The sequence below is a fragment of the Lampetra planeri genome, unplaced genomic scaffold (genome assembly GCF_965212315.1).
Source record: "Lampetra planeri unplaced genomic scaffold, kcLamPlan1.2.h2 scaffold_1566, whole genome shotgun sequence".
NCBI lineage: Eukaryota > Metazoa > Chordata > Hyperoartia > Petromyzontiformes > Petromyzontidae > Lampetra > Lampetra planeri.
This window is the reverse complement of record NW_027614294.1, coordinates 1-27,982: the sequence shown is the minus strand read 5'-3', so window position 1 is coordinate 27,982 and position 27,982 is coordinate 1. Positions and strand designations below refer to the sequence as shown.

The 27,982-nt window shown below is 56.1% G+C and overlaps 1 protein-coding gene and 1 long non-coding RNA gene across 2 annotated transcripts; one reads left to right on the top strand and one right to left on the bottom strand.

Annotated features, from left to right (window-relative positions):
- Nucleotides 1–739: 739 nt before the first annotated feature.
- On the bottom strand, nucleotides 740–18,242 carry LOC144739556 (uncharacterized; the record flags this gene model as incomplete). Its single annotated transcript, XM_078622496.1, has 6 exons — nucleotides 17,961–18,242; nucleotides 13,426–14,279; nucleotides 9,057–9,138; nucleotides 4,926–5,480; nucleotides 2,242–2,329; nucleotides 740–829 (listed from the first exon to the last, which is right to left on the bottom strand). Coding segments are annotated over exons 2-6 (1,602 nt in total), but the record flags the coding sequence as incomplete, so codon positions are not given.
- A 2,154-nt stretch (nucleotides 18,243–20,396) lies between these two features.
- LOC144739555 (uncharacterized) lies at nucleotides 20,397–26,010 on the top strand. The gene is made up of 3 exons (XR_013589462.1): nucleotides 20,397–20,652; nucleotides 23,889–24,065; nucleotides 25,895–26,010. It is a non-coding gene; the product is annotated as an uncharacterized LOC144739555 (long non-coding RNA).
- The last annotated feature ends 1,972 nt before the right edge of the window (nucleotides 26,011–27,982 follow it).

The following is a 27,982-nucleotide window of genomic DNA, read 5'->3' as shown; positions in this document are numbered from 1 at the left end:
TGAGTAGCGAGTGAGTGGGTGGGTGGGTGGGCGGGTGAGTGGGTGAGTGGGTGGGTGAGTAGGTGGATGAGTGGGTGGGTGAGTGGGTGGGTGAGTGGGGTGGGTGAGTAGGTGGGTTAGTGGGTGAGTAGGTGGGTGAGTAGGTGGGTGAGTGAGTGGGTGAGTGGGTGAGTGAGTGGGTGAGTAGCGAGTGAGTGGGTGGGCGGGTGAGTGGGTGAGTGGGTGGGTGAGTAGGTGGATGAGTGGGTGGGTGAGTGGGTGGGTGAGTGGGTGGGTGAGTAGGTGGGTGAGTAGGTGGGTTAGTGGGTGAGTAGGTGGGTGAGTAGGTGGGTGAGTAGGTGGGTGAGTGAGTGGGTGAGTGAGTGGGTGGGTGAGTAGGTGGGTGAGTGGTGAGTAGGTGGGTGGGTGGGTGAGTAGGTGGGTGAGTGAGTGGGTGAGTGAGTGGGTGGGTGGGTGAGTGAGTGGGTGAGTGGGTGAGTGAGTGGGTGGGTGAGTGGGTGGGTGAGTAGGTGGGTGAGTGGCTGAGTGAGTGACTGAGTGAGTGGCTGAGTGAGTGAGTGAGTGGCTGAGTGAGTGACTGAGTGAGTGAGTGGCTGAGTGAGTGACTGAGTGAGTGACTGAGTGAGTGGCTGAGTGAGTGAGCGAGTGGCTGAGTGACTGAGTGAGTGGCTGACTGAGTGAGTGACTGAGTGAGTGAGTGGCTGAGTGAGCACAGCCGTCACTACCCCCCCCCACTCACTGCGGCTCGCCGCTGCCCGGCGCTGCACAGGAGGTCGTGGATCTTCTCGTTGTAGATCTCGTAGAAGCTCAACTCCACGTGGAACACGGCCTGGAACGTTCGGCAGAAGGGAACAAGGGAGACGGATCAGCCTGGGACACGGATCGGTGAGTGCGTGGGTGAGTGGGTGAGTGAGTGAGTGAGTGGGCGAGTGGGTGGGCGAGTGGGTGGGCGAGTGGGTGGGTGGGTGAGTGGGTGGGTGGGTGAGTGGGTGAGTGGGTGGGTGAGTGAGTGGGTGGGTGAGTGGGTGAGTGAGTGGGTGAGTGAGTGGGTGAGTGAGTGGGTGAGTGAGTGGGTGAGTGGGTGGGTGAGTGAGTGGGTGAGTGGGTGGGCGAGTGGGTGGGTGGGTGAGTGGGTGGGTGAGTGAGTGGGTGAGTGGGTGGGCGAGTGGGTGGGTGGGTGAGTGGGTGAGTGGGTGGGTGAGTGAGTGGGTGGGTGAGTGGGTGAGTGGGTGGGTGAGTGAGTGGGTGAGTGGGTGGGTGAGTGAGTGGGGTGAGTGGGTGGGTGAGTGAGTGGGTGAGTGGGTGGGTGAGTGAGTGGGTGAGTGGGTGGGCGAGTGGGTGGGTGGGTGAGTGGGTGGGTGAGTGGGTGGATAGGTGAGTGGGTGGGTGGGTGAGTGAGTCAAAAAAAGAATCGGTGAAAAAAAATCAGTAAAGAAGAAGAATCAGTGAAAAAAGAATCCGTGAGAAAAAATAATCGGTAAAAAAAAATAATCGGTGAAAAAAAATTCAGTAAAAAGAATCAGTAAAAAAAAGAATAAGTAAAATAAAAAAAATCGTTAAAAAAAAATCAATAACAAAATCAATAAAAAAGTTAATAAATTATAAAAATTATCAGTGAAAAAATAATCAATGAAAAAATCAGTTAAAAAAATTATCAGTGAAAAAAATCGGCGAAATATAATAATGGGTGAAAAAAAATGGTCAGTGAAATAAACAATCTGTGAAAATAATAATGGGTGAAAAAAAAAAAATCAGTGAAAAAAGAATCAATAAAAAAATGAATCAATTATAAAAATGATCAGTGAAAACAATAATCAATGAAAAAATACAGTAACACAAATAATCAGTGAAAAAAATCGGCGAAATATAATAATCAGTGAAAAAAAATGATCAGTGAAAAAAATAAATCGGTGAAAATAATAATCGGTGAAAAAAAAAAAAAATCGGTGAAAAAAAAAAAAATCAATAAAAAAATGAATCAATTATAAAAATTATCAGTGAAAACAATAATCAATGAAAAAAATACAGTAAAACTAATAATCAGTGAAAACAAAAAATCGGCGAAATATAATAATCGGCGAAGAAAATGATCAGTGAAAAAAATTAATCAGTGAAAAAATAAATCGGCGAAAAAAAAAAATCAATAAAAAAAAATCAATAACAAAATTAACCAATTAAAAAAACCAATCATTGAAAAAAAACACAACAACGGCGAAGTGCGCCTAAAACAGGCGCCGAGACCTCGTCGGCCGGCGCGCCTTCGATGCGCCGGAAGAGGTCTTCGCAGAAGCGCGGGATGACGCCCGGAGCCTCGTCGGAGCCCATCATCCTGCGCGCGGCAACAACCCAAACAAGCAAACGGCGGCTTGCCCCAGCACTTGAGGCTGAGTCGACCTAGGGGAGGCCCAGGGCCCAGTGGAGACACACAAGACAAAGGAGACGACCCGAGCCGCGTAGCCTCTAGCAGGCTGTAGGGGCAAGTGCTGTTAGTAGCAGCAGCAGCGTCTATGAAGGCTACCGGCACTGTGGCTACACACAGACACACTGACACACACACTCCCACCTACTCACCCACTCACTCAGCCACTCACTCAGTCACTCACCTACTCACTCAGCCACTCGCTCACTCGCTCACCTACTCACTCACTCAGTCACTCACCTACTCAGTCACTCGCTCAGCTACACACTCGCTCACTCACTCACCTACTCACTCAGTCACTCACCTACTCAGTCACTCGCTCAGCTACACACTCGCTCACTCACTCACCTACTCAATCAGCCACTCACTCAGTCACTCATTCAGTCACTCACTCAGTCACTCACTCAGTCACTCAGCCACTCACCTACTCACTCAGTCACTCGCTCAGCTACTCACGCAGTCACTCACTCACTCGCTCAGCTACTCACTCAGTCACTCACTCAGTCACTCAGCCACTCACCTACTCACTCACTCACTCGCTCAGCTACTCAGTCACTCAGTCACTCACCTACTCACTCAGTCACTCGCTCAACTACTCACTCAGTCACTCACTCAGTCACTCAGCCACTCACCTACTCACTCACTCGCTCAGCTACTCACTCAGTCACTCACTCAGTCACTCAGCCACTCACCTACTCACTCACTCGCTCAGCTACTCACTCAGTCACTCAGTCACTCACCTACTCACTCAGTCACTCGGTCAGCTACTCACTCGCTCACTCACTCAGTCACTCACCTACTCACTCAGTCACTCGCTCAGCTACTCACTCAGTCACTCAGCCACTCGCTCAGATACTCACTCACCTACTCACCCATTCACTCACTTAGTCACTGGCTCACTCACTCCCCCATGCACAAAGACAAAGATCCCCCGTGTAGCCTCTAACAGACTGTAGGGGCAAGTGCTGTTAGCAAGTAGCAGCAGCAGCAGCGTCTATGAAGGTTACCGGCACTGTGGCTACACACACAGAGGGGGTGGGTGGGTGGCCAGCACCACCACGCCCGGCCGTCTTTGTCTCCCCAGTGCTAGCCATGTTCACTACACCACCACCACCGCCACACCAGGTACTCATTTGAGGCTGAGTCGACCTAGGGGAGGCCCAGGAGTGGTTCAGATAATCGCTGTCACTGTGGTGGGAATCGAACTCGGGTCGCCGGGTTTGTAGCGCAGCGTAGCGCTGACCACCACTACACTACTGCTACACACACACAGACACGCACACACACACAGACACGCACACACACACGCACACACACACAGACACGCACACACACACAGACACGCACACACACACGCACACGCACACACAGACACGCACACACACACACAGACACGCACACACACACAGACACGCACACACACACGCACACACGCACGCACACACACACTCAGACACACACACACTCAGACACGCACACACAGACACACACACAGACACACACACAGACACGCACACACACAGACACACGCACACACAGACACACACACAGACACGCACACACACACAGACACGCACACACACACACAGACACGCACACACACACACACACACACTCAGACACACACACACACGCACACGCAGACACAGACACAGACACAACAATCGCCACTAAGTGGCGGTGACGTCACCACGACGCTTGTGCCAGGCCATGTGCACCTTGAGGCCACAGACACGCACACAGACACGCAGACGCGCACGCAGACGAACACACAAGACACACACACAGACACGCACACAAACACAGACACACACAAACACACACACAGACATGCACACACAGACACGCAGACGAACACACAAGACACACACACAGACACGCACACAAACACAGACACACACAGACACACACACAGACATGCACACACAGACACGCAGACGCACACACAAGACACACACACAGACACGCACACAAACGCAGACACGCACACAGACGCAGACACACACAGACACACACACAGACACGCACACAGACACGCACACAGACACACCACACACCCAGGCGAGGTGCACGCACGCACACACAGACACACACACACACTCACACACACAGTCACACACAGACACCACACACCCAGGCGAGGTGCACGCACACACACATACAGACGCACAGACACACACAGTCACCACACAACCAGGCGAGGTGCACGCACGCACACACAGACACACACAGACACACACGACACACACATACACACACACACAGTCACACACTCACAGACACACACAGTCACACACACAGACACACGCACACACATAGACACACACACACACAGACACACACAGACACCACACACCCAGGCGAGGTGCACGCACGCACACAGACACTCACAGACACGCACAGACACACACACACACAGAATCACACACACACACACCACACACACACAGTCACACAAACACAGTCACACACACAGTCACCACACACCCAGGCGAGGTGCACGCACGTGTAGGATTTGCCCGCTCCGGTCTGCCCGTATGCGAAGAGGCAGGCGTTGTAGCCCTGCAGGGCGCAGATCAGCAGCGGCAGCCCCACCGCCACGTACACCTCCTGCTGCTGCTGCTGCTGCTGATGATGCTGCTGCTGATGATGATGCCGATGCTGCTGATGCTGCTGATGCTGCTGATGCTGCTGATGATGCTGCTCCGCACAGCCAACACCACCACCACAGTCACCACCACCGCCACCACAGCCACCACCACCGCCACCATCACAGCCAACGCCACCACCGAAGACACCACCGTCACCACCGCCACCTCCACCACCACAGCCACCACCACCGTCACCACCACTCTCTGGCCCGAAGACCATGTCAAAAGTAAATCGGTGTTCGAGCAAAGACGTCGGCTGCTGCTGTTGTTGCTGCTGCTGATGCTGCTGCTGTTGCTGTTGATGATGCTGCTGATGCTGCTGATGCTGTGGTAACGCCGGTGCCGACGGTCTGAGGGTGACGGTGCGCCTGGTGGTGAGCACGGCGGAGGTTTGTCCCTCCGCCAGTTCCCTGCGGACGCCACACAGAGACCCATAGTGAGTGGCTGAGTGAGTGGCTGAGTGAGTGGCTGAGTGAGTGAGTGGCTGAGTGAGTGGCTGAGTGAGTGGCTGAGTGAGTGGCTGAGTGAGTGAGTGGCTGAGTGAGTGGCTGAGTGAGTGGCTGAGTGAGTGAGTGGCCGAGTGAGTGAGTGGCTGAGTGAGTGAGTGGCTGAGTGAGTGAGTGGCCGAGTGAGTGAGTGGCTGAGTGAGTGAGTGACTGAGTGAGTGAGTGGCCGAGTGAGTGAGTGGCTGACTGAGTGGCCGAGTAATTGAACGAGCGGCTGAGTGGCTGGTGAACTGACCTTTGGCTTGAGGGTCGAACCCTGAGTGAATGAGTGACTGACTGAGTGGCTGAGTGAGTGGCTGAGTGAGTGAGTGGCTGAGTGAGTGGCTGAGTGAGTGGCTGAGTGAGTGGCTGAGAGTGGCTGAGTGAGTGGCTGAGTGAGTGGCTGAATGAGTGGCTGAGTGAGTGGCTGAGTGAGTGGCTGAATGAGTGGCTGAGTGAGTGGCTGACTGACTGCCTGAGTGGCTGAGTGAGTGGCTGACTGAGTGGCTGACTGAGTGAGTGGCTGACTGACTGAGTGAGTGATTGAGTGTCTGACTGAGTGGCTGACTGACTGAGTGGCTGACTGAGTGACTGACTGAGTGGCTGACTGAGTGGCTGACTGACTGAGTGGCTGACTGAGTGACTGACTGAGTGGCTGACTGAGTGGCTGACTGAGTGACTGACTGAGTGGCTGACTGAGTGACTGACTGACTGAGTGAGTGGCTGACTGAGTGGCTGACCGAGTGGCTGACCGAGTGGCTGACTGAGTGACTGACTGAGTGGCTGACTGAGTGGCTGACTGAGTGACTGACTGAGTGAGTGGCTGACTGAGTGGCTGACTGAGTGACTGACTGAGTGGCTGACTGAGTGGCTGACTGAGTGACTGACTGACTGACTGACTGAGTGGCTGACTGAGTGGCTGACTGAGTGGCTGACTGAGTGGCTGACTGAGTGGCTGACTGAGTGACTGACTGAGTGGCTGACTGAGTGGCTGACTGAGTGGCTGACTGAGTGACTGACTGAGTGGCTGACTGAGTGGCTGACTGAGTGACTGACTGAGTGGCTGACTGAGTGGCTGACTGAGTGACTGACTGAGTGGCTGACTGAGTGGCTGACTGAGTGACTGACTGACTGAGTGGCTGACTGAGTGGCTGACTGAGTGGCTGACTGAGTGGCTGACTGAGTGGCTGACTGAGTGGCTGACTGAGTGACTGACTGGCTGACTGAGTGACTGACTGAGTGGCTGACTGAGTGACTGACTGAGTGGCTAACTGAGTGGCTGACTGAGTGACTGACTGACTGAGTGAGTGGCTGAGTGAGTGGCTGAGTGAGTGGCTGACTGAGTGAGTGGCTGACTGAGTGGCTGACTGACTGAGTGGCTGACTGACTGCCTGAGTGGCTGAGTGAGTGGCTGACTGAGTGGCTGACTGAGTGAGTGGCTGACTGAGTGAGTGGCTGAGTGAGTGGCTGAGTGAGTGGCTGAGTGAGTGGATGACTGAGTGACTGACTGAGTTGCTGAGTGAGTGGCTGAGTGAGTGGCTGACTGACTGAGTGGCTGAGTGAGTGGCTGAGTGAGTGGCTGACTGACTGAGTGGCTGAGTGAGTGGCTGACTGACTGACTGAGTGAGTGGCCGAGTGAGTGAGTGGCTGAGTGAGTGAGTGGCTGACTGAGTGGCCGAGTAATTGAACGAGCGGCTGAGTGGCTGGTGAACTGACCTTTGGCTTAAGGGTCGAACCCTGAGTGAATGAGTGACTGACTGAGTGGCTGAGTGAGTGGCTGAGTGAGTGGCTGAGTGAGTGGCTGAGTGAGTGGCTGAGTGAGTGGCTGAGTGAGTGACTGAGTGAGTGGCTGAGTGAGTGGCTGACTGACTGCCTGAGTGGCTGAGTGAGTGGCTGACTGAGTGAGTGAGTGGCTGACTGAGTGAGCGGCTGAGTGAGTGAGTGGCTGACTGACTGACTGAGTGGCTGACTGAGTGACTGAGTGGCTGACTGAGTGAGTGAGTGGCTGACTGAGTGAGTGGCTGACTGACTGAGTGGCTGACTGACTGCCTGAGTGGCTGAGTGAGTGGCTGACTGAGTGAGTGAGTGGCTGACTGAGTGAGTGGCTGACTGACTGAGTGGCTGACTGACTGCCTGAGTGGCTGAGTGAGTGGCTGAGTGAGTGGCTGACTGAGTGAGTGGCTGATTGAGTGAGTGGCTGAGTGAGTGGCTGAGTGAGTGGCTGAGTGAGTGGCTGAGTGAGTGGCTGAGTGAGTAGCTGAGTGAATGACTGACTGAGTTGCTGAGTGAGTGGCTGACTGACTGAGTGGCTGAGTGAGTGGCTGAGTGAGTGGCTGAGTGACTGAGTGGCTGAGTGAGTGGCTGACTGACTGACTGAGTGGCCGAGTGAGTGAGTGGCTGAGTGAGTGAGTGGCTGAGTGAGTGAGTGGCCGAGTGAGTGAGTGGCTGACTGAGTGGCCGAGTAATTGAACAAGCGGCTGAGTGGCTGGTGAACTGACCTTTGGCTTAAGGGTCGAACCCTGAGTGAATGAGTGACTGACTGAGTGAGTGGCTGAGTGAGTGGCTGAGTGAGTGGCTGAGTGAGTGGCTGAGTGAGTGGCTGAGTTAGTGGCTGAGTGAGTGGCTGAGTGAGTGGCTGAGTGAGTGGCTGAGTGAGTGGCTGAGTGGCTGAGTGAGTGGCTGACTGAGTGAGTGAGTGGCTGACTGACTGACTGAGTGGCTGACTGACTGCCTGAGTGGCTGAGTGAGTGGCTGACTGAGTGGCTGACTGAGTGGCTGACTGAGTGACTGAGTGGCTGACTGAGTGGCTGAGTGAGTGGCTGAGTGAGTGGCTGGCTGAGTGAGTGGCTGACTGAGTGAGTGGCTGACTGACTGAGTGGCTGAGTGAGTGGCTGACTGAGTGGCTGAGTGAGTGGCTGAGTGAGTGGCTGACTGAGTGAGTGGCTGACTGAGTGAATGGCTGAGTGAGTGGCTGAGTGAGTGGCTGAGTGAGTGGCTGAGTGAGTGGCTGAGTGAGTGGCTGAGTGAGTGAGTGGCTGACTGAGTGACTGAGTGAGTGGCTGAGTGAGTGGCTGAGTGAGTGGCTGACTGAGTGAGTGGCTGAGTGAGTGGCTGAGTGAGTGGCTGAGTGAGTGGCTGAGTGAGTGGCTGAGTGAGTGAGTGGCTGACTGAGTGACTGACTGAGTTGCTGAGTGAGTGTCTGACTGACTGAGTGGCTGACTGACTGACTGAGTGGCTGAGTGAGTGGCTGAGTGGCTGACTGAGTGGCTGAGTGGCTGACTGAGTGGCTGAGTGGCTGAGTGAGTGTCTGACTGACTGAGTGGCTGAATGACTGACTGAGTGGCTGACTGACTGACTGAGTGGCTGAGTGAGTGGCTGAGTGGCTGACTGAGTGGCTGAGTGGCTGACTGAGTGGCTGAGTGGCTGAGTGAGTGTCTGACTGACTGAGTGGCTGAGTGGCTGACTGAGTGGCTGAGTGGCTGACTGAGTGAGTGAACTGACCTTTGGCTCAAGGGTCGAACTCTGACAGCGACACGGACACTCGACTCCTGGTTCTCCGGCTCTCCGGACGGACGCACTCTGCCTGCTCCACAAAGACAAAGGGTCCCCCCCCCACCAGGTAGCCTCAAAACCGGGCTGTCGGGGCAAGTGCAGTGAGCAGCGGTGCCTAAGAAGGTAACACATACAGGGACCTGTAGGAACGTGAAGAACCAGTGGCATCTACATCTACAGAACGTGAAGAACCAGTGGCATCTACATCTGCAGAACGTGAAGAACCAGTGGCATCTACACCTACAGAACGTGAAGAACCAGTGGCATCTACATCTGCAGAACGTGAAGAACCAGTGGCATCTACATCTGCAGAACGTGAAGAACCAGTGGCATCTACATCTGCAGAACGTGAAGAACCAGTGGCATCTACATCTGCAGAACGTGAAGAACCAGTGGCATCTACACCTACAGAACGTGAAGAACCAGTGGCATCTACACCTACAGAACGTGAAGAACCAGTGGCATCTACATCTGCAGAACGTGAACAACCAGTGGCATCTACATCTACAGAACGTGAAGAACCAGTGGCATCTACATCTACAGAACGTGAAGAACCAGTGGCATCTTCATCTACAGAACGTGAAGAACCAGTGGCATCTACATCTACAGAACGTAAAGAACCAGTGGCATCTTCATCTACATAACGTGAAGAACCAGTGGCATCTACATCTACAGAACGTGAAGAACCAGTGGCATCTACATCTACAGAACGTGAAGAACCAGTGGCATCTACACCTACAGAACGTGAAGAACCAGTGGCATCTACATCTACAGAACGTGAAGAACCAGTGGCATCTACATCTACAGAACGTGAAGAACCAGTGGCATCTACACCTGCAGAACGTGAAGAACCAGTGGCATCTACATCTGTAGAACGTGAAGAACCAGTGGCATCTACATCTGCAGAACGTGAAGAACCAGTGGCATCTACATCTGCAGAACGTGAAGAACCAGTGGCATCTTCATCTACATAACGTGAAGAACCAGTGGCATCTACAGAACGTGAAGAACCAGTGGCATCTACATCTACAGAACGTGAATAACCAGTGGCATCTACATCTGCAGAACGTGAAGAACCAGTGGCATCTACAGAACGTGAAGAACCAGTGGAATATACAGAACGTGAAGAACCAGTGGCATCTACATCTACAGAACGTGAAGAACCAGTGGCATCTGCATCTACAGAACGTGAAGAACCAGTGGCATCTACATCTACAGAACGTGAAGAACCAGTGGCATCTGCATCTATAGAACATGAAGAACCAGCGGCATCTACATCTACAGAACGTGAAGAACCAGTGGCATCTACACCTGCAGAACGGCAAGAACCAGTGGCATCTACATCTGTAGAACATGAAGAACCAGTGGCATCTACATCTGCAGAACGTGAAGAACCAGTGGCATCTACATCTGTAGAACATGAAGAACCAGTGGCATCTACATCTACAGAACATGAAGAACCAGTGGCATCTACATCTGTAGAACGTGAAGAACCAGTGGCATCTACATCTGCAGAACGTGAAGAACCAGTGGCATCTACACCTGCAGAACGGCAAGAACCAGTGGCATCTACACCTGCAGAACGTCAAGAACCAGTGGCATCTACATCTACAGAACGTGAAGAACCAGTGGCATCTACATCTGTAGAACGTGAAGAACCAGTGGCATCTACATCTGCAGAACGTGAAGAACCAGTGGCATCTACATCTGTAGAACGTGAAGAACCAGTGACATCTACATCTGCAGAACGTGAAGAACCAGTGGCATACATCTGCAGAACGTGAAGAACCAATGGCATCTACAGAACGTGAAGAACCAGTGGCATCTACATCTGCAGAACGTGAAGAACCAGTGGCATACATCTGCAGAACGTGAAGAACCAGTGGCATCTACATCTGCAGAATGTAAAGAATCAGTGGCATCTACATCTGCAGAACGTGAAGAACCAGTGGCATCTTCATCTGCAGAACGTGAAGAACCAGTGGCATCTTCATCTGCAGAACGTGAAGAACCAGTGGCATCTACATCTACAGAACGTGAAAAACCAGTGGCATCTTCATCTGCAGAACGTGAAGAACCAGTGGCATCTACACCTGCAGAACGTGAAGAACCAGTGGCATCTACATCTGTAGAACGTGAAGAACCAGTGGCATCTACATCTACAGAACGTGAAGAACCAGTGGCATCTTCATCTGCAGAACGTGAAGAACCAGTGGCATCTACACCTGCAGAACGTGAAGAACCAGTGGCATCTACATCTGCAGAACGTGAAGAACCAGTGGCATCTACATCTGTAGAACGTGAAGAACCAGTGGCATCTTCATCTGCAGAACGTGAAGAACCAGTGGCATCTACACCTGCAGAACGTGAAGAACCAGTGGCATCTACATCTGCAGAACGCGAAGAACCAGTGGCATCTACATCTGTAGAACGTGAAGAACCAGTGGCATCTTCATCTGCAGAACGTGAAGAACCAGTGGCATCTTCATCTGCAGAACGTGAAGAACCAGTGGCATCTACATCTACAGAACGTGAAGAACCAGTGGCATCTACATCTGCAGAACGTGAAGAACCAGTGGCATCTACATCTGCAGAACGTGAAGAACCAGTGGCATCTACAGAACGTGAAGAACCAGTGGCATCTACAGAATGTGAAGAACCAGTGGCATCTACATCTACAGAAGGTGAAGAACCAGTGGCATCTACATCTGTAGAATGTAAAGAATCAGTGGCATCTACATCTGTGTAACATGAAGAACCAGTGGCATCTACATCTGTAGAACGTGAAGAACCAGTGGCATCTACATCTGCAGAACGTGAAGAACCAGTGGCATCTACAGAACGTGAAGAACCAGTGGCATCTACATCTGTAGAATGTAAAGAATCAGTGGCATCTACATCTGTAGAACGTGAAGAACCAGTGGCATCTACATCTACAGAATGTGAAGAACCAGTGGCATCTACATCTACAGAACGTGAAGAACCAGTGGGATCTACATCTGTAGAACGTGAATAACCAGTGGCATCTACATCTGTAGAACGTGAAGAACCAGTGGCATCTACATCTGTAGAACGTGAAGAACCAGTGGCATCTACATCTACAGAATGTGAAGAACCAGTGGCATCTACATCTACAGAACGTGAAGAACCAGTGGGATCTACATCTGTAGAACGTGAATAACCAGTGGCATCTACATCTGTAGAACGTGAAGAACCAGTGGCATCTACATCTGCAGAACGTGAAGAACCAGTGGCATCTACATCTGCAGAACGTGAATAACCAGTGGCATCTACATCTGTAGAACGTGAAGAACCAGTGTCATCTACATCTGTAGAACGTGAATAACCAGTGGCATCTACATCTGTAGAACGTGAATAACCAGTGGCATCTACATCTGTAGAACGTGAATAACCAGTGGCATCTACATCTACAGAACGTGAAGAACCAGTGGCATCTACATCTGTAGAACGTGAAGAACCAGTGGCATCTACATCTACAGAACGTGAAGAACCAGTGACATCTACATCTGCAGAACGTGAAGAACCAGTGGCATCTTCATCTGCAGAACGTGAAGAACCAGTGGCATCTTCATCTACAGAACGTGAAGAACCAGTGGCATCTACATCTACAGAACGTGATGAACCAGTGGCATCTTCATCTGCAGAACATGAAGAACCAGTGGCATCTACATCTACAGAACGTGAAGAACCAGTGGCATCTTCATCTGCAGAACGTGAAGAACCAGTGGCATCTACATCTACAGAACGTGAAGAACCAGTGGCATCTACAGAACATGAAGAACCAGTGGCATCTACAGAACATGAAGAACCAGTGGCATCTACATCTACAGAACGTGAAGAACCAGTGGCATCTACAGAACGTGAAGAACCAGTGGCATCTACAGAACGTGAAGAACCAGTGGCATCTACAGAACATGAAGAACCAGTGGCATCTACATCTACAGAACGTGAAGAACCAGTGGCATCTACATCTCCAGAACGTGAAGAACCAGTGGCATCTACATCTGCAGAACGTGAAGAACCAGTGGCATCTACATCTGCAGAACGTGAAGAACCAGTGGCAGCTACATCTGCAGAACGTGAAGAACCAGTGGCATCTACATCTACAGAACGTGAAGAACCACCACCACCGCCCCCACCACCACCACCGCCCCCACCACCACCACCGCCCCCACCACCACCACCGCCCCCACCACCACCACCGCCCCCACCACCACCACCGCCCCCACCACCACCACCGCCCCCACCACCTCCACCACCCCCTCTACTGCCACCATCACCCCCACCACCTTCTCACCGGACACGGGCGTCGTCCCCCCCTTCACCGGCACCTCCATCTGCACTTCGGCAAAGCATTTGGGAGTCCCTCCCTCCGTCGCCACCGCCGCCGCCACCACCTCGCCCCGTCCTCTCCCGCATGGGCCCGGTAGTTCCCACTTTGGCGTAGAGGGCCGCGCGGCGGGGCCTTTGCCGGCCGACGCCGGCCTCCTTCCCGACCAGGCCGTGCCGGGAGCTCCAACGAACTTCCCGGAGCCTGTGGTACCACCGGCCGATCTGTCCGCGCCCGTCGCTTCCGGAGTCTTCCATAATCCCGCGGCGTTGACCGGAGCGTTTGTCCAACTCCTTCCGGGAGTACCGCTGGGAGCACCGCTGGAAACGCCGAAATTGCCCGGCCCTCCTCCCGATTGGTCGTCGTGGCTCCCCCCACCACCTCCCGCTCCGATCATTCCGCGTCCGACCTCGGCAAAATTCCGGCGAGCCTGGCACAGCTTCGCTTTCTTTGCCGCCACCGCCACCGCGGCCGGGGACCCCTCCCGCACCGCCCGGCGGCTGAGGCAGTCGTCCCGGCCGTCGTCCCCGGTCAACGCCGCGACGGTGGAGGAGGAAAAGGACGACACCGATGACGACGTCGGGGGGGGAAGTCGTCGCCTCAGGGTCAGCCGCTCCTGGGGAAGGCCCCCGGCCGAACCGGCGCCGGGCGGAGCGGCCGGGGGGCCGGGGGCGGCGTGGTGGCAGTTCGGTGTCGTCGCTCTCAAGACGCCGGTGATCTCGTCGCGCCGATCGGCGGCGGCGGCGGTCGCCATCCGTTGGCGGACGTGGGAAGGGGGGCAGTGAGGAGTTGGGTTGGAGGCACCGGCGGTGACCACCGGCCTGAATGAGTGAGAGGGTGGGTGGGTGAGTGGGTGGGTGGGTGGGTGAGTGGGTGGGTGGGTGAGTGGGTGAGTGGGTGAGTGGGTGGGTGAGTGGGTGAGTGAATGAGTGGGTGAGTGTGTGGGTGAGTGAATGAGTGGGTGAGTGAGTGAGAGGGTGAGTGGGTGGGTGAGTGAGTGGGTGAGTGAGTGGGTGAGTGAATGAGAGGGTGAGTGAATGAGTGAATGAGTGAGTGGGTGAGTGAATGAGTGGGTGAGTGGGCGAGTCAGTGAATGTGAGTGAATGAGTGGGTGAGTGGGTGGGTGAGTGAGTGTGTGTGGTGGTGAGTCTATGTGTCTCTGTGTGGTGATGAGTCTATGGGTCTGTGTGGTGGTGAGTCTGTGGGTCTCTGTGTGGTGGTGAGTCTGTGGGTCTCTGTGTGGTGAGTCTATGGGTCTCTGTGTGGTGGTGAGTCTATGGGTCTCTGTGTGGTGATGAGTCTGTGGGTCTCTGTGTGGTGGTGAGTCTATGGGTCTCTGTGTGGTGATGAGTCTGTGGGTCTCTGTGTGGTGGTGAGTCTGTGGGTCTCTGTGTAGTGATGAGTCTATGGGTCTCTGTGTGGTGGTGAGTCTGTGGGTCTCTGTGTGGTGATGAGTCTATGGGTCTGTGTGATGAGTATATGGGTCTGTGTGATGAGTCTATGGGTCTGTGTGGTGGCGAGTCTATGGGTCTCTGTGTGGTGGCGAGTCTATGGGTATCTGTGTGGTGTTGAGTCTGTGGGTCTCTGTGTGGTGGTGAGTCTATGGGTCTCTGTGTGGTGATGAGTCTATGGGTCTCTGTGTGGTGAGTCTGTGTGTCTCTGTGTGGTGATGAGTCCGTGGGTCTCTGTGTGGTGGTGAGTCTATGGGTCTCTGTGTGGTGGTGAGTCTATGGGTCTCTGTGTGGTGGTGAGTCTGTGGGTCTCTGTGTGGTGGTGAGTCTATGGGTCTCTGTGTGGTGGTGAGTCTATGGGTCTCTGTGTGGTGGTGAGTCTATGGGTCTCTGTGTGGTGGTGAGTCTATGGGTCTCTGTGTGGTGGTGAGTCTATGGGTCTCTGTGTGGTGGTGAGTCTATGGGTCTCTGTGTGGTGAGTCTGTGTGTCTCTGTGTGGTGATGAGTCCGTGGGTCTCTGTGTGGTGGTGAGTCTATGGGTCTCTGTGTGGTGATGAGTCTATGGGTCTCTGTGTGGTGGTGAGTCTGTGGGTCTCTGTGTGATGATGAGTCTATGGGTCTCTGTGTGGTGGTGAGCCTATGAGTCTCTGTGTGGTGGTGAGTCTATGGGTCTCTGTGTGGTGGTGAGTCTGTGGGTCTCTGTGTGGTGGTGAGTCTATGGGTCTCTGTGTGGTGGTGAGTCTATGGGTCTCTGTGTGGTGGTGAGTCTGTGGGTCTCTGTGTGGTGGTGAGTCTGTGGGTCTCTGTGTGGTGGTGAGTCTATGGGTCTCTGTGTGGTGGTGAGTCTGTGGGTCTCTGTGTGGTGGTGAGTCTATGGGTCTCTGTGTGGTGGTGAGTCTGTGGGTCTCTGTGTGGTGGTGAGTCTATGGGTCTCTGTGTGGTGGTGAGTCTGTGGGTCTCTGTGTGGTGGCGAGTCTATGGGTCTCTGTGTGGTGATGAGTCTATGGGTCTCTGTGTGGTGGTGAGTCTGTGGGTCTGTGTGGTGGTGAGTCTATGGGTCTCTGTGTGGTGGTGAGTCTGTGGGTTTCTGTGTGGTGGTGAGTCTATGGGTCTCTGTGTGGTGGTGAGTCTATGGGTCTCTGTGTGGTGGTGAGTCTATGGGTCTCTGTGTGGTGGTGAGTCTATGGGTCTCTGTGTGGTGATGAGTCTGTGGGTCTCTGTGTGGTGGTGAGTCTATGGGTCTCTGTGTGGTGGTGAGTCTATGGGTCTCTGTGTGGTGGTGAGTCTATGGGTCTCTGTGTGGTGGTGAGTCTGTGGGTCTCTGTGTGGTGGTGAGTCTATGGGTCTCTGTGTGGTGGTGAGTCTGTGGGTCTCTGTGTGGTGGTGAGTCTATGGGTCTCTGTGTGGTGGTGAGTCTGTGGGTCTCTGTGTGGTGGCGAGTCTATGGGTCTCTGTGTGGTGGCGAGTCTATGGGTCTCTGTGTGGTGGTGAGTCTATGGGTCTCTGTGTGGTGGTGAGTCTATGGGTCTCTGTGTGGTGGTGAGTCTGTGGGTCTCTGTGTGGTGGCGAGTCTATGGGTCTCTGTGTGGTGATGAGTCTATGGGTCTCTGTGTGTCTGTGTGGTGGTGAGTCTATGGGTCTCTGTGTGGTGGTGAGTCTATGGGTCTCTGTGTGGTGGTGAGTCTATGGGTCTCTGTGTGGTGGTGAGTCTATGGGTCTCTGTGTGGTGATGAGTCTGTGGGTCTCTGTATGGTGGTGAGTCTATGGGTCTCTGTGTGGTGGTGAGTCTGTGGGTTTCTGTGTGGTGGTGAGTCTATGGGTCTCTGTGTGGTGGTGAGTCTATGGGTCTCTGTGTGGTGGTGAGTCTATGGGTCTCTGTGTGGTGGTGAGTCTATGGGTCTCTGTGTGGTGGTGAGTCTATGGGTCTCTGTGTGGTGATGAGTCAATGGGTCTCTGTGTGGTGGTGAGTCTATGGGTCTCTGTGTGGTGGTGAGTCTGTGGGTTTCTGTGTGGTGGTGAGTCTATGGGTCTCTGTGTGGTGGTGAGTCTGTGGGTCTCTGTGTGGTGGTGAGTCTATGGGTCTCTGTGTGGTGGTGAGTCTATGGGTCTCTGTGTGTTGATGAGTCTGTGTTTTTGTGTAACAACCCACGTTTTACAACATTCCTGAGGTAAATGTGACGGTTGCAAATACAATAATTCGGAGATATAACGCGCGCGTTAATTTGACCTATGACGGGGTAGGTTTTTTTTTTCTCTATATATATCTACGTTACACCGGCTTTAATAAAGTTAACAATAATTTTTATTATTATTAATATTATATTCAACGATTTTTTTTTATTAGAGATACGATTTATCGCGAGCCTGGCGATATAAATATATCGTGGGCCCGGCGATATAAGGGGGGGGAGGGTACGTAACGGAAGGGGGGGAGTTCCTATCCAATCAGAAGCCAGCATTGTACTTCCCCCCCCCCCACCCCTTCTCTGTCGACCAATCAGAAGCCGGCGTTAGCTCATTTTAATTTATAATTACCCCGCGATATGAAAGGGCGGGGCATCTTAACCAATCAGAAGCCAGCTTTGTACTTTCTCCGCCCCACCCCATCTCTCTCTTGACCAATCAGAAGCCGGCGTTAGCTCATTTGAATGTCTAATTTCCCGCGTTTTTTAACGGACGTGGGTCTTATTATGGTCGCTTTAAACCTTGAAAGCGAACATCGCACAGAGCGATCAAACGTTCAACTTTAGACGCACAATTTACACTCCCCCAGTTACTTTACATAAAAAAAATTTAATATAATTTTTTAAGCCGTTTAAAAAAAATCAACCGCGTTGAAGTGTTAGGGGAGGTTGCAATCTGAACGTGTAAATTGCACAACACTTACCCGAGTTTCATACAAACTTTGCTAACTCGTAGAGGAACCCAAAGTTTACCTCAAATACGCACTCGGAAGTAAAACTTTTGCACTTTAATAACGACAACTTTTAAATGAATGTAGATGCGAGTCGGGGTGCAGTCTGAACGTGTAAAACGCACAACAAAACTCACCCGAATCTACAAAAAAAACCTTGCGAACTCGTAGAGGCACCCCAAGTTTACCTCAAATACGCACTCATAAATAAACCTTTACACTTTAATAACGACAACTTTTAATTTACATCATTTACGTTTTAACGTTCATCTCAATGGTTACCGGCTCCCTCACCTTATATAGGGGGGGGTGGTGGGGTGAGGCCAACTTCGAAGTTGGCTCCCGATTCGTTCACGTCGAGGCTGCTGATTCGCCGGTAGGGGGCGAGGGGGCGGGGCTAATTGAACGGAAAGGGGTGGGGCTTAAAGCCGGGTCGGATTGAAGGGAGGGGCTAGGGGGGCTTGAGGGGGAGGGGCTAGGAGGGAGTTAGGGGGAGGGGCTAGAGGGGGTTGAGGGGGAGGGGCTAGGGGAGTTGAGGGGGAGGGGCTAGGAGGGAGTTAGGGGGAGGGGCTAGAGGGGGTTGAGGGGGAGGGGCTAGGGGAGTTGAGGGGGAGGGGCTAGGAGGGAGTTAGGGGGAGGGGCTAGAGGGGGTTGAGGGGGAGGGGCTAGGGGAGTTGAGGGGGAGGGGCTAGGAGGGAGTTAGGGGGAGGGGCTAGAGGGGGTTGAGGGGGAGGGGCTAGGGGGGTTGAGGGGGAGGGGCTAGGGGGGTTGAGGGGGAGGGGCTAGGGGGGGTTGAGGGGGAGGGGCTAGGGGGGGTTGAGGGGGAGAAGCTAGGGGGGGTTGAGGGGGAGGGGCGAGGGGGGATTGAAGGGAGGGGCTAGGGGGGGTTGAGGGGAGGGGCTAGGGGGGGTTGAGGGGGAGGGGCTAGGGGGGGTTGAGGGGGAGGGGCTAGGGGGGATTGAGGGGGAGGGGCTAGGGGGGTTGAGGGGGAGGGGCTGGGGGGTTGAGGGGGAGGGGCTAGAGGGGGGTTCAGGGGGAGGGGCTAGGGGGGGTTGAGGGGGAGGGGCTAGGGGGGTTGAGGAGGAGGGGCTAGGGGGGTTCAGGGGGAAGGGCTAGGGGGGGTTGAGGGGGGGGGCTAGGGGGGGTTGAGGGGGGGGGCTAGGGGGGGGATAAGGGGGGGTTGAGGGGGAGGGGCTAGAGGGGGTTGAGGGGGAGGGGCTAGGGGGATTCAGGGGGAGGGGCTAGGGGGGGTTGAGGGGCAGGGCTAGGGGGGGGGTTGAGGGGCGGGGCTAGGGGGGGTTGAGGGGCGGGGCTAGGGGGGGGGGGGGTTGAGGGGCGGGGCTAGGGGGGTTGAGGGGCGGGGCTAGGGGGGTTGAGGGGCGGGGCTGGGGGGGGGTTGAGGGGCGGGGCTAGGGGGGGTTGAGGGGCGGGGCTAGGTGGGGGGGTTGAGGGGCGGGGCTAGGGGGGTTGAGGGGCGGGGCTAGGGGGGTTGAGGGGGCGGGGCTAGTGGATTGTTTGGCAACCCCCCCGACTCAGGAAGTTTTTGAGTCGAGAAAGCGGAGACTGCGAGAGAGAGGGAAGTGTGTGAGGTGTGAGAGACACAGAGAGACACAGAGAGAGGGGGGGGGGTGGGGGTGTGTGAGGTGTGAGAGACACAGAGAGACACAGAGAGAGGGGGGGGGGGTGGGGGTGTGAGAGGTGTGAGAGACACAGAGAGACACAGAGAGAGGGGGGGGGGGGGTGTGAGAGGTGTGAGAGACACAGAGACACAGAGAGAGGGGGGGGGGTGGGGGTGTGAGAGGTGTGAGAGACACAGAGAGACACAGAGAGAGGGGGGGGGGGTGGGGGTGTGAGAGGTGTGAGAGACACAGAGAGACACAGAGAGAGGGGGGGGGGGGGTGTGAGAGGTGTGAGAGACACAGAGACACAGAGAGAGGGGGGGGGTGGGGGTGTGAGAGGTGTGAGAGACACAGAGAGACACAGAGAGAGGGGGGTGGGGGTGTGAGAGGTGTGAGAGACACACAGAGACACAGAGAGAGGGGGGGGGGGGTGGGGGTGTGAGAGGTGTGAGAGACACAGAGAGACACAGAGAGAGGGGGGGGGGGTGTGTGAGGTGTGAGAGACACAGAGACACAGAGAGAGGGGGGGGGGTGGGGGTGTGTGAGGTGTGAGAGACACAGAGAGACACAGAGAGAGGGGGGGGTGGGGGTGTGAGAGGTGTGAGAGACACAGAGAGACACAGAGAGAGGGGGGGGGGTGGGGGTGTGAGAGGTGTGAGAGACACACAGAGACACAGAGAGGGGGGGGGGGGGGGTGGGGGTGTGAGAGACACAGAGAGACACAGAGAGACACAGAGAGAGGGGGGGGGGGAGGGGGTGTGTGAGAGGTGTGAGAGACACAGAGACACAGAGAGACAGAGAGAGGGGGGAGGGGGTGTGTGAGGGTGACAGAGACACAGAGAGACACAGAGACACAGAGAGAGACAGAGAGGGGGGGGGAGGGAGAGGTGTGAGGGGTGAGGGTAAGAGAGGGGGGGGGGTGAGGGGAGAGTTTGAGAGAGAGCTAAGGGAGAGTTTAAGAGAGAGAGGGGGGTGGTAGTAGGGTGTCTTGTCCTCACATTCTCGTCGGGGTTAGAGTCCAGTGGTCAATACAAAGACAAAGTTCCCCCGGCAAAGCCGTGACACACTTGTTGGGGCAAGTGCTCTGTACCAGCAACATCATCATCATCAGCAACATCAACAACATCATCATCAGCAACATCATCAACAACATCAGCAACATCAGCATCATCAGCTGATGTCCGATGGATTATATGAACAGCTGACGAAGGTGAGTGGATGGAATTAATGTTGATGGTGAGTCTATGGGTCTCTGTGTGGTGGTGAGTCTATGGGTCTCTGTGTGGTGGTGAGTCTATGGGTCTCTGTGTGGTGGTGAGTCTATGGGTCTCTGTGTGGTGGTGAGTCTATGGGTCTCTGTGTGGTGGTGAGTCTGTGCGTCTCTCCGCTGAGCAAGTGAGTGGGTGAGTGCCTGGGTGAGTGGCTGGGTGAGTGGCTGGGTGAGTGGCTGGGTGAGTGAGTGGGTGAGTGAGTGGGTGAGTGGCTGGGTGAGTGGCTGGGTGAGTGGCTGGGTGAGCGAGTGGCTGAGTGAGTGAGTGGGTCAGTGGGTGAGTGGCTGAGTGAGTGAGTGGGTCAGTGGGTGAGTGGCTGGGTGAGTGAGTGGGTGAGTGGCTGAGTGAGTGGCTGAGTGAGTGAGTGGGTCAGTGGGTGAGTGGCTGGGTGAGTGGCTGGGTGAGTGGCTGGGTGAGTGAGTGGGTGAGTGAGTGGGTGAGTGGCTGGGTGAGTGAGTGGCTGGGTGAGTGGCTGGGTGAGTGGCTGGGTGAGTGGCTGGGTGAGCGAGTGGCTGAGTGAGTGAGTGAGTGGCTGGGTGAGTGAGTGGGTGAGTGGCTGGGTGAGTGGCTGGGTGAGTGGTTGGGCGAGTGAGTGGCTGGGTGAGTGGGTGCTTGGGTGAGTGGGTGCTTGGGTGAGTGGCTTGGTGAGTGAGTGGGTGAGTGGCAGGGTGAGTGGCTGGTTGAGTGGGTGGGTGAGTGGCTGGGTGGGTGGGTGGGTGAGTGGCTGGGTGAGTGGCTGTGTGAGTGGGTGCCTGGATGAGTGGCTGGGTGAGTGGGTGAGTGGGTGGGTGAGTGGCTGGGTGAGTGGGTGGATGAGTGGCTGGGTGAGTGGCTGTGTGAGTGGATGACTGGGTGAGTGGCTGGGTGAGTGGGTGACTGGGTGAGTGGCTGGGTGAGTGGCTGGGTGAGTGGCTGGGTGAGTGAGTGGGTGAGTGGGTGAGTGGCTGGGTGAGTGGGTGGGTGAGTGGCTGGGTGAGGTGGGTGGGTGAGTGGCTGGGTGAGTAGGTGAGTGGGTGGGTGAGTGGCTGGGTGAGTGGCTGGGTGAGTGGCTGGGTGAGTGGCTGGGTGATTGGCTGGGTGAGTGGCTGGGTGAGTGGCTGGGTGAGTGGCTGTGTGAGTGGGTGAGTGAGTTTGAAACTCCCCTGTCGAGGTCCGGAAGCAGTGTTCCTCTGTCTCCACCACCAAATAAAAAGCTCCCCGTGTAGCCTCTAGCAGACTGTAGGGGCAAGTGCTGTTAGTAGCGAGTAGCAGCAGCAGCAGCAGCGTCTATGAAGGCTACCGGCACTGTGGCTACACACACAGAGGGGGTGGGTGGCCAGCACCACCACGCCCGGCCACCTTTGTCTCCCCCCCAGTGTCACACAAACACACTCCCACCTACTCACTCACTCACTCAGCCACTCACTCGCCTACTCACTCAGTCACTCACCTACTCACTCAGCCACTCACTCAGCCACTCACTCAGCCACTCACCCACTCACTCACCCACTCACTCACTCATCCAGCCATTCACTCACCCACTCACCTACCCACTCATCCACTCAGCCACCCACTGACCCACTCACTCACCCACCCACCCTCCCACTCACTCACGCACTCACCCAGCCACTCACTCACCCACCCACGCATTCATCCACTCACCCACTCACCCACTCACCCATCCACTCACCCACCCATCCAGCCATTCACTCACCCACTCACGCACTCACTCAGCCACTCACTCACCCGCTCACTCACTCACCCACCGACTCACCCACTCACTCACCCACTCACTCACTCACCCAGCCACTCACTCACCTGCTCACTCACTCACTCACCCACCGACTCACCCACTCACTCACTCACCCAGCCACTCACTCACCCACTCACCTAGCCACTCACTCACCCACCCATCCACTCACCCACCCAGCCACTCACTCACTCACCCACCCACCCACCCACTCACTCACCCACCCACCCACTCACCCACCCAGCCACTCACTCACCCACCCACCCAGCCACTCACTCACCCACTCACCCACTCACTCACTCACTCACCCACCCACCCACTCACCCACTCACCCACCCACTCACTCACTCACCCACCCACCCACCCACTCACCCACCCACTCACCCACTCACTCACTCACTCACCCACCCACCCACCCACCCACCCACCTACCCACCCACTCACTCACTCACTCACCCACTCACCCACTCACCCACTCACTCACTCACCCACCCACTCACTCACCCACTCACCCACTCACCCACTCACCCACCCACTCACTCACCCACTCACCAACACATTCACTCACCCGCAGACTCGCCCACTAGTGGGTGAGTGGTTGAGTGGGTGAGTGAGTGAGTGGGGGGTGGGTGGGTGGGTGAGTGAGGGGGTGAGTGAATGGGTGGGTGAACAATTGAATGGGGGAGTGAGTGGGTGAGTGAGTGGGTGAGTGAGTGAGTAATTGTATGCGGGAGTGAATGAGTGGGTGAGTGGGTGGGTGGGTGGGTGAGTGGGTGAGTGAGTGAGTGGGTGAGTGAGTGAGTGGGTGAGTGAGTGAGTGAGTGAGGTGAGTGAGTGAGTGGGTGAGTGAGTAGGTGGGTGAGTGGGTGGGTGAGTGGGTGGGTGAGTGAGGTGAGTGGGTTAGTGAGTTGGTGAGTGAGTGGGTGGGTGAGTGAGTGAGTGAGTGGGTGAGTGAGTAGGTGAGTGAGTAGGTGAGTGAGTGAGTGGGGGGTGGGTGGATGAGTGAGGGGGTGAGTGAATGGGTGGGTGAACAATTGAATGGGGGAGTGAGTGAGTTGGTGAGTGAGTGAGTGAGTAGGTGAGTGAGCGAGTGGGTGGGCGAGTGAGTGAATAGGTGAGTGAGTAGATTAGTGAGTGGGTGAATGAGTGAGTGGGTGAACAATTGAATGGGGGAGTGAGTGAGTGGGTGGGTGAGTGAGTGAATAGGTGAGTGAGTAGATTAGTGAGTGGGTGAATGAGTGAGTGGGTGGGTGAGTGGGTGAGTGAGTAAGTGGGTAAGTGAGTGAGTGAGCGAGCGAGCCGGTGAGTGAGTGAGTTGGTGAGTGAGTGAGTAGATTAGTGAGCGAGCGAGCGAGCGAGTGGGCGAAGTGGGCGAGCGAGCGAGCGAGTCAACGGGTGACCCCAACAACACAACTCAACCCCCCCCTCCCCTCCGCCCCTCACCAGGTGAGCGGGTCGTGAGCATTGACCAGGTGGACGGGGCCAGGATGTCAGCCTCCAGTCGTGATTGGCCGTTGCCCATGCGGTCAGTCGGAGCGCAATGTATTCTCACGATGCCGGGCGGGGTGACACACTCCGGCTACCTGCACAAGAAGGGGGGGACACAGGTGTCCTTCCTCGCCTGTGAGTCGCTCAGCCACTCACCCGCTCGCTCGCCTGCTCACTCACACATCCATTAATTCACTCACTCACCCACTCACTCACTCACTCACTCCCCCATACAATTACTCACTCACTCACCCACTCACTCATCCATTCATTCACTCACTCACCCACTCACCCACCCACTCACCCACCCACCCACCCACTCACCCACCCACCCACACACTCACCCACCCACCCATCCACTCACCCACCCACTCACCCACCCACCCACTCACCCACCCACCCACACACCCACCCACCCACTCACTCACTCACTCACCCACTCACCCACTCACTCACCCACTCGCAGGCTACCTGCACAAGAAGGGGGGGACACAGGTGTCCTTCCTCGCCTGTGAGTCGCTCAGCCACTCACCCACTCGCTCGCCTGCTCACTCACTCATCCATTCACTCACTCACCCACCCACCCACCCACCCACTCACCCACCCACCCACCCACTCACCCACCCACCCACCCACCCACCCACTCACCCACCCACCCATCCACTCACCCACTCACCCACCCACCCACCCACTCACCCACCCACCCACACACCCACCCACCCACTCACCTCACTCACTCACCCACTCACCCACTCACTCACCCACTCGCAGGCTACCTGCACAAGAAGGGGGGGACACAGGTGTCCTTCCTCGCCTGTGAGTCGCTCAGCCACTCACCCGCTCGCTCGCCTGCTCACTCACTCATCCATCCATTCACTCACTCACCCACCCACCCACCCACTCACCCACCCACCCACCCACTCACCCACTCGCAGGCTACCTGCACAAGAAGGGGGGGACACAGGTGTCCTTCCTCGCCTGTGAGTCGCTCAGCCACTCACCCACTCGCTCGCCTGCTCACTCACTCATCCATTCACTCACTCACCCACCCACCCACCCACTCACCCACCCACCCACCCACTCACCCACCCACCCACCCATCCACTCACCCACTCACCCACCCACCCACCCACTCACCCACCCACCCACTCACCCACCCACCCACACACCCACCCACCCACCCACTCACCCACGCACTCACTCATCCATTCACTCACTCACTCACCCACTCACTCGCCTACTCACTCGCCTACTCACTCACCCACTCACCCACTCACTAACCCACTCACCCACTCACCCCGCCCACTCACCCACTCACCCACTCACTTACTCACCCACTCACCCACTCACTCACTCACCCACTCACTCACTCACCCACTCACTCACTCACTCACCCACTCACTCACCCACTCACTTACCTACTCACCCACTCACTCACCCACTCACTCACCCACTCACTTACCTACTCACCCACTCACTCACTCACCCACTCACTCACTCACCCCACTCACTCACTCACTCACCCACTCACCCACTCACTCACCCACTCGCAGGCTACCTGCACAAGAAGGGGGGAACCCAGGTCTCCTTCCTCGCCTGTGAGTCGCTCAGCCACTCACCTGCTCGCTCACTCACTCACTCAGCCACTCAGCCACTCACTCACTCATCCATTCATTCACTCACCCACTCACTCACTCACTCGCCTACTCACTCACCCGCCCACTCAATCACTCACTCACTCACTCACTCACCCACTCACTCGCCTACTCACTCACTCATCAATTCATTCACTCACTCACTCGCCAACTAACCCACCCACCCACCCACTCACTCACCCACTCACCCACTCACCCACTCACCCACCCACCCACTCACTCACCCACTAACTCAGCCATCCACTCACTCACCCACCCACCCACCCACTCACCCACCCACCCACTGTGTGTATGTGTGTGTGTGTGCAGGGCCTCTGCGCTACGTGGTGCTACACGCGGGCTGCATTTACTACTACAAAAGCAGCACCTCCACCATACCACGTGGTTCATTCTCACTGCGGGGATACAATAGGTGAGTGGGTGAGTAGGTGGGTGAGTAGGTGGGTGGGTAGGTGGGTGAGTGGGTGGGTGAGTGGGTGGGTGGATGGGTGGGTGGGTGGGTGAGTGAGTGGGTGGGTGGGTGGGTGAGTGGGTGGGTGGGTGAGTGAGTGGGTGGGTGGGTGGGTGAGTGAGTAGGTGGGTGAGTAGGTGGGTGAGTGGGTGGGTGGGTGGGTGGATGGGTGGGTGGGTGAGTGAGTGGGTGGGTGGGTGAGTGGGTGGGTGGGTGGGTGGGTGAGTGAGTGAGTGAGTGGGTGAGTGGGTGGGTGGGTGGGTGGATGGGTGAGTGAGTGAGTGAGTGGGTGGGTGGGTGGGTGGGGTGAGTGGGTGGGTGAGTGGGTGAGTGGGTGGTGAGTGGGTGAGTGGGTGAGTGAGTGGGTGGGTGGGGGTGAGTGGGTGGGTGGATGGGTGGGTGGGTGGGTGGGTGGATGGGTGGGTGAGTGGGTGGGTGGGTGGGTGAGTGGCTGGGTGGGTGAGTGGCTGGGTGGGTGAGTGGGTGGGTGGGTGAGTAGGTGGGTGGGTGGGTGAGTGAGTGAGTGGGTGAGTGAGTGAGTAGGTGAGTGGATGGGTGGGTGGGTGAGTAGGTGGGTGGGTGGGTGGGTGAGTAGGTGGGTGGGTGGGTGGGTGAGTGAGTGGGTGGATGGGTGGGTGAGTGAGTGGGTGGGTGAGGGGGTGAGTGGGTGAGTGAGTGGGTGAGTGAGTGGGTAGGTGGGTGGGTGGGGTGGGTGAGTGAGTGGGTGGGTGGGTGGGTGAGTGGGTGGGTGGGTGAGTGAGTGAGTGAGTGGGTGGGTGGGTGGGTGAGTGGGTGGCTGGGTGGATGGGTGGGTGGGTGAGTGGCTGGGTGGGTGGGTGAGTGGCTGGGTGGGTGAGTGAGTGAGTGAGTGGGTATGTGGAAGCCCTTGAAGAACGCTACTGGGCAGTGCCAGGCTAGGTGCACCTTGAGGCTACTGGGCAGTTGGAGGCAGTCGCCCTTCAGCAACAACTGAGGGTGGAGGAGCGACGCTCACAACAACGAGCGGAGCGCCGGGCGGATAAAACGCAGCAAGTTGGCACAGTAGGGGGCACAGGTGGTGCATCAGCCAGTCATCTCAGTCAGTCGACCCGTGGCACCTGCTGGGTCTGTCCCGTGACCTCCTCCTCATGCACCTAGCCTGGCACAGCAGTCAACCCATGGCACCTGCTGGGTCTGTCCCGTGACCTCCTCCTGCACCTAGCCTGGCACAGCAGTCAACCCATGGCACCTGCTGGGTCTGTCCCGTGACCTCCTGCACCTAGCCTGGCACAGCAGTCAACCCATGGCACCTGCAGGGTCTGTCCCGTGACCTCCTCCTGCACCTAGCCTGGCACAGCAGTCAACCCATGGCACCTGCAGGGTCTGTCACGTGACCTCCTCCTCCTGCACCTAGCCTGGCACAGCAGTCAACCCATGGCACCTGCAGGGTCTGTCACGTGACCTCCTCCTCATGCACCTAGCCTGATACAGCAGTACAACCCATGGCACCTGCTGGGTCTGTCCCGTGACCTCCTCCTGCACCTAGCCTGGCACAGCAGTCAACCCATGGCACCTGCAGGGTCCTGTCACGTGACCTCCTCATGCACCTAGCCTGGCACAGCAGTCAACCCATGGCACCTGCAGGGTCTGTCACGTGACCCTCCTCATGCACCTAGCCTGGCACAGGACAACCCATGGCACCTGCAGGGTCTGTCACGTGACCTCCTCATGCACCTAGCCTGGCACAGCAGTCAACCCATGGCACCTGCTGGGTCTGTCCCGTGACCTCCTCCTCATGCACCTAGCCTGGCACCAACCTGGGTCTGACCACGATTAGCGAGGCTACCTGGGCCAACTTTACATCTGTACCTTTAGCTTGTGCCTCCCCCACTCTCTCCCCCACTCTCCCCCCCCCCCCCCCCTCCACTCTCCCCCCACTCTCCCCCCACTCTCCCCCCCCCACTTTC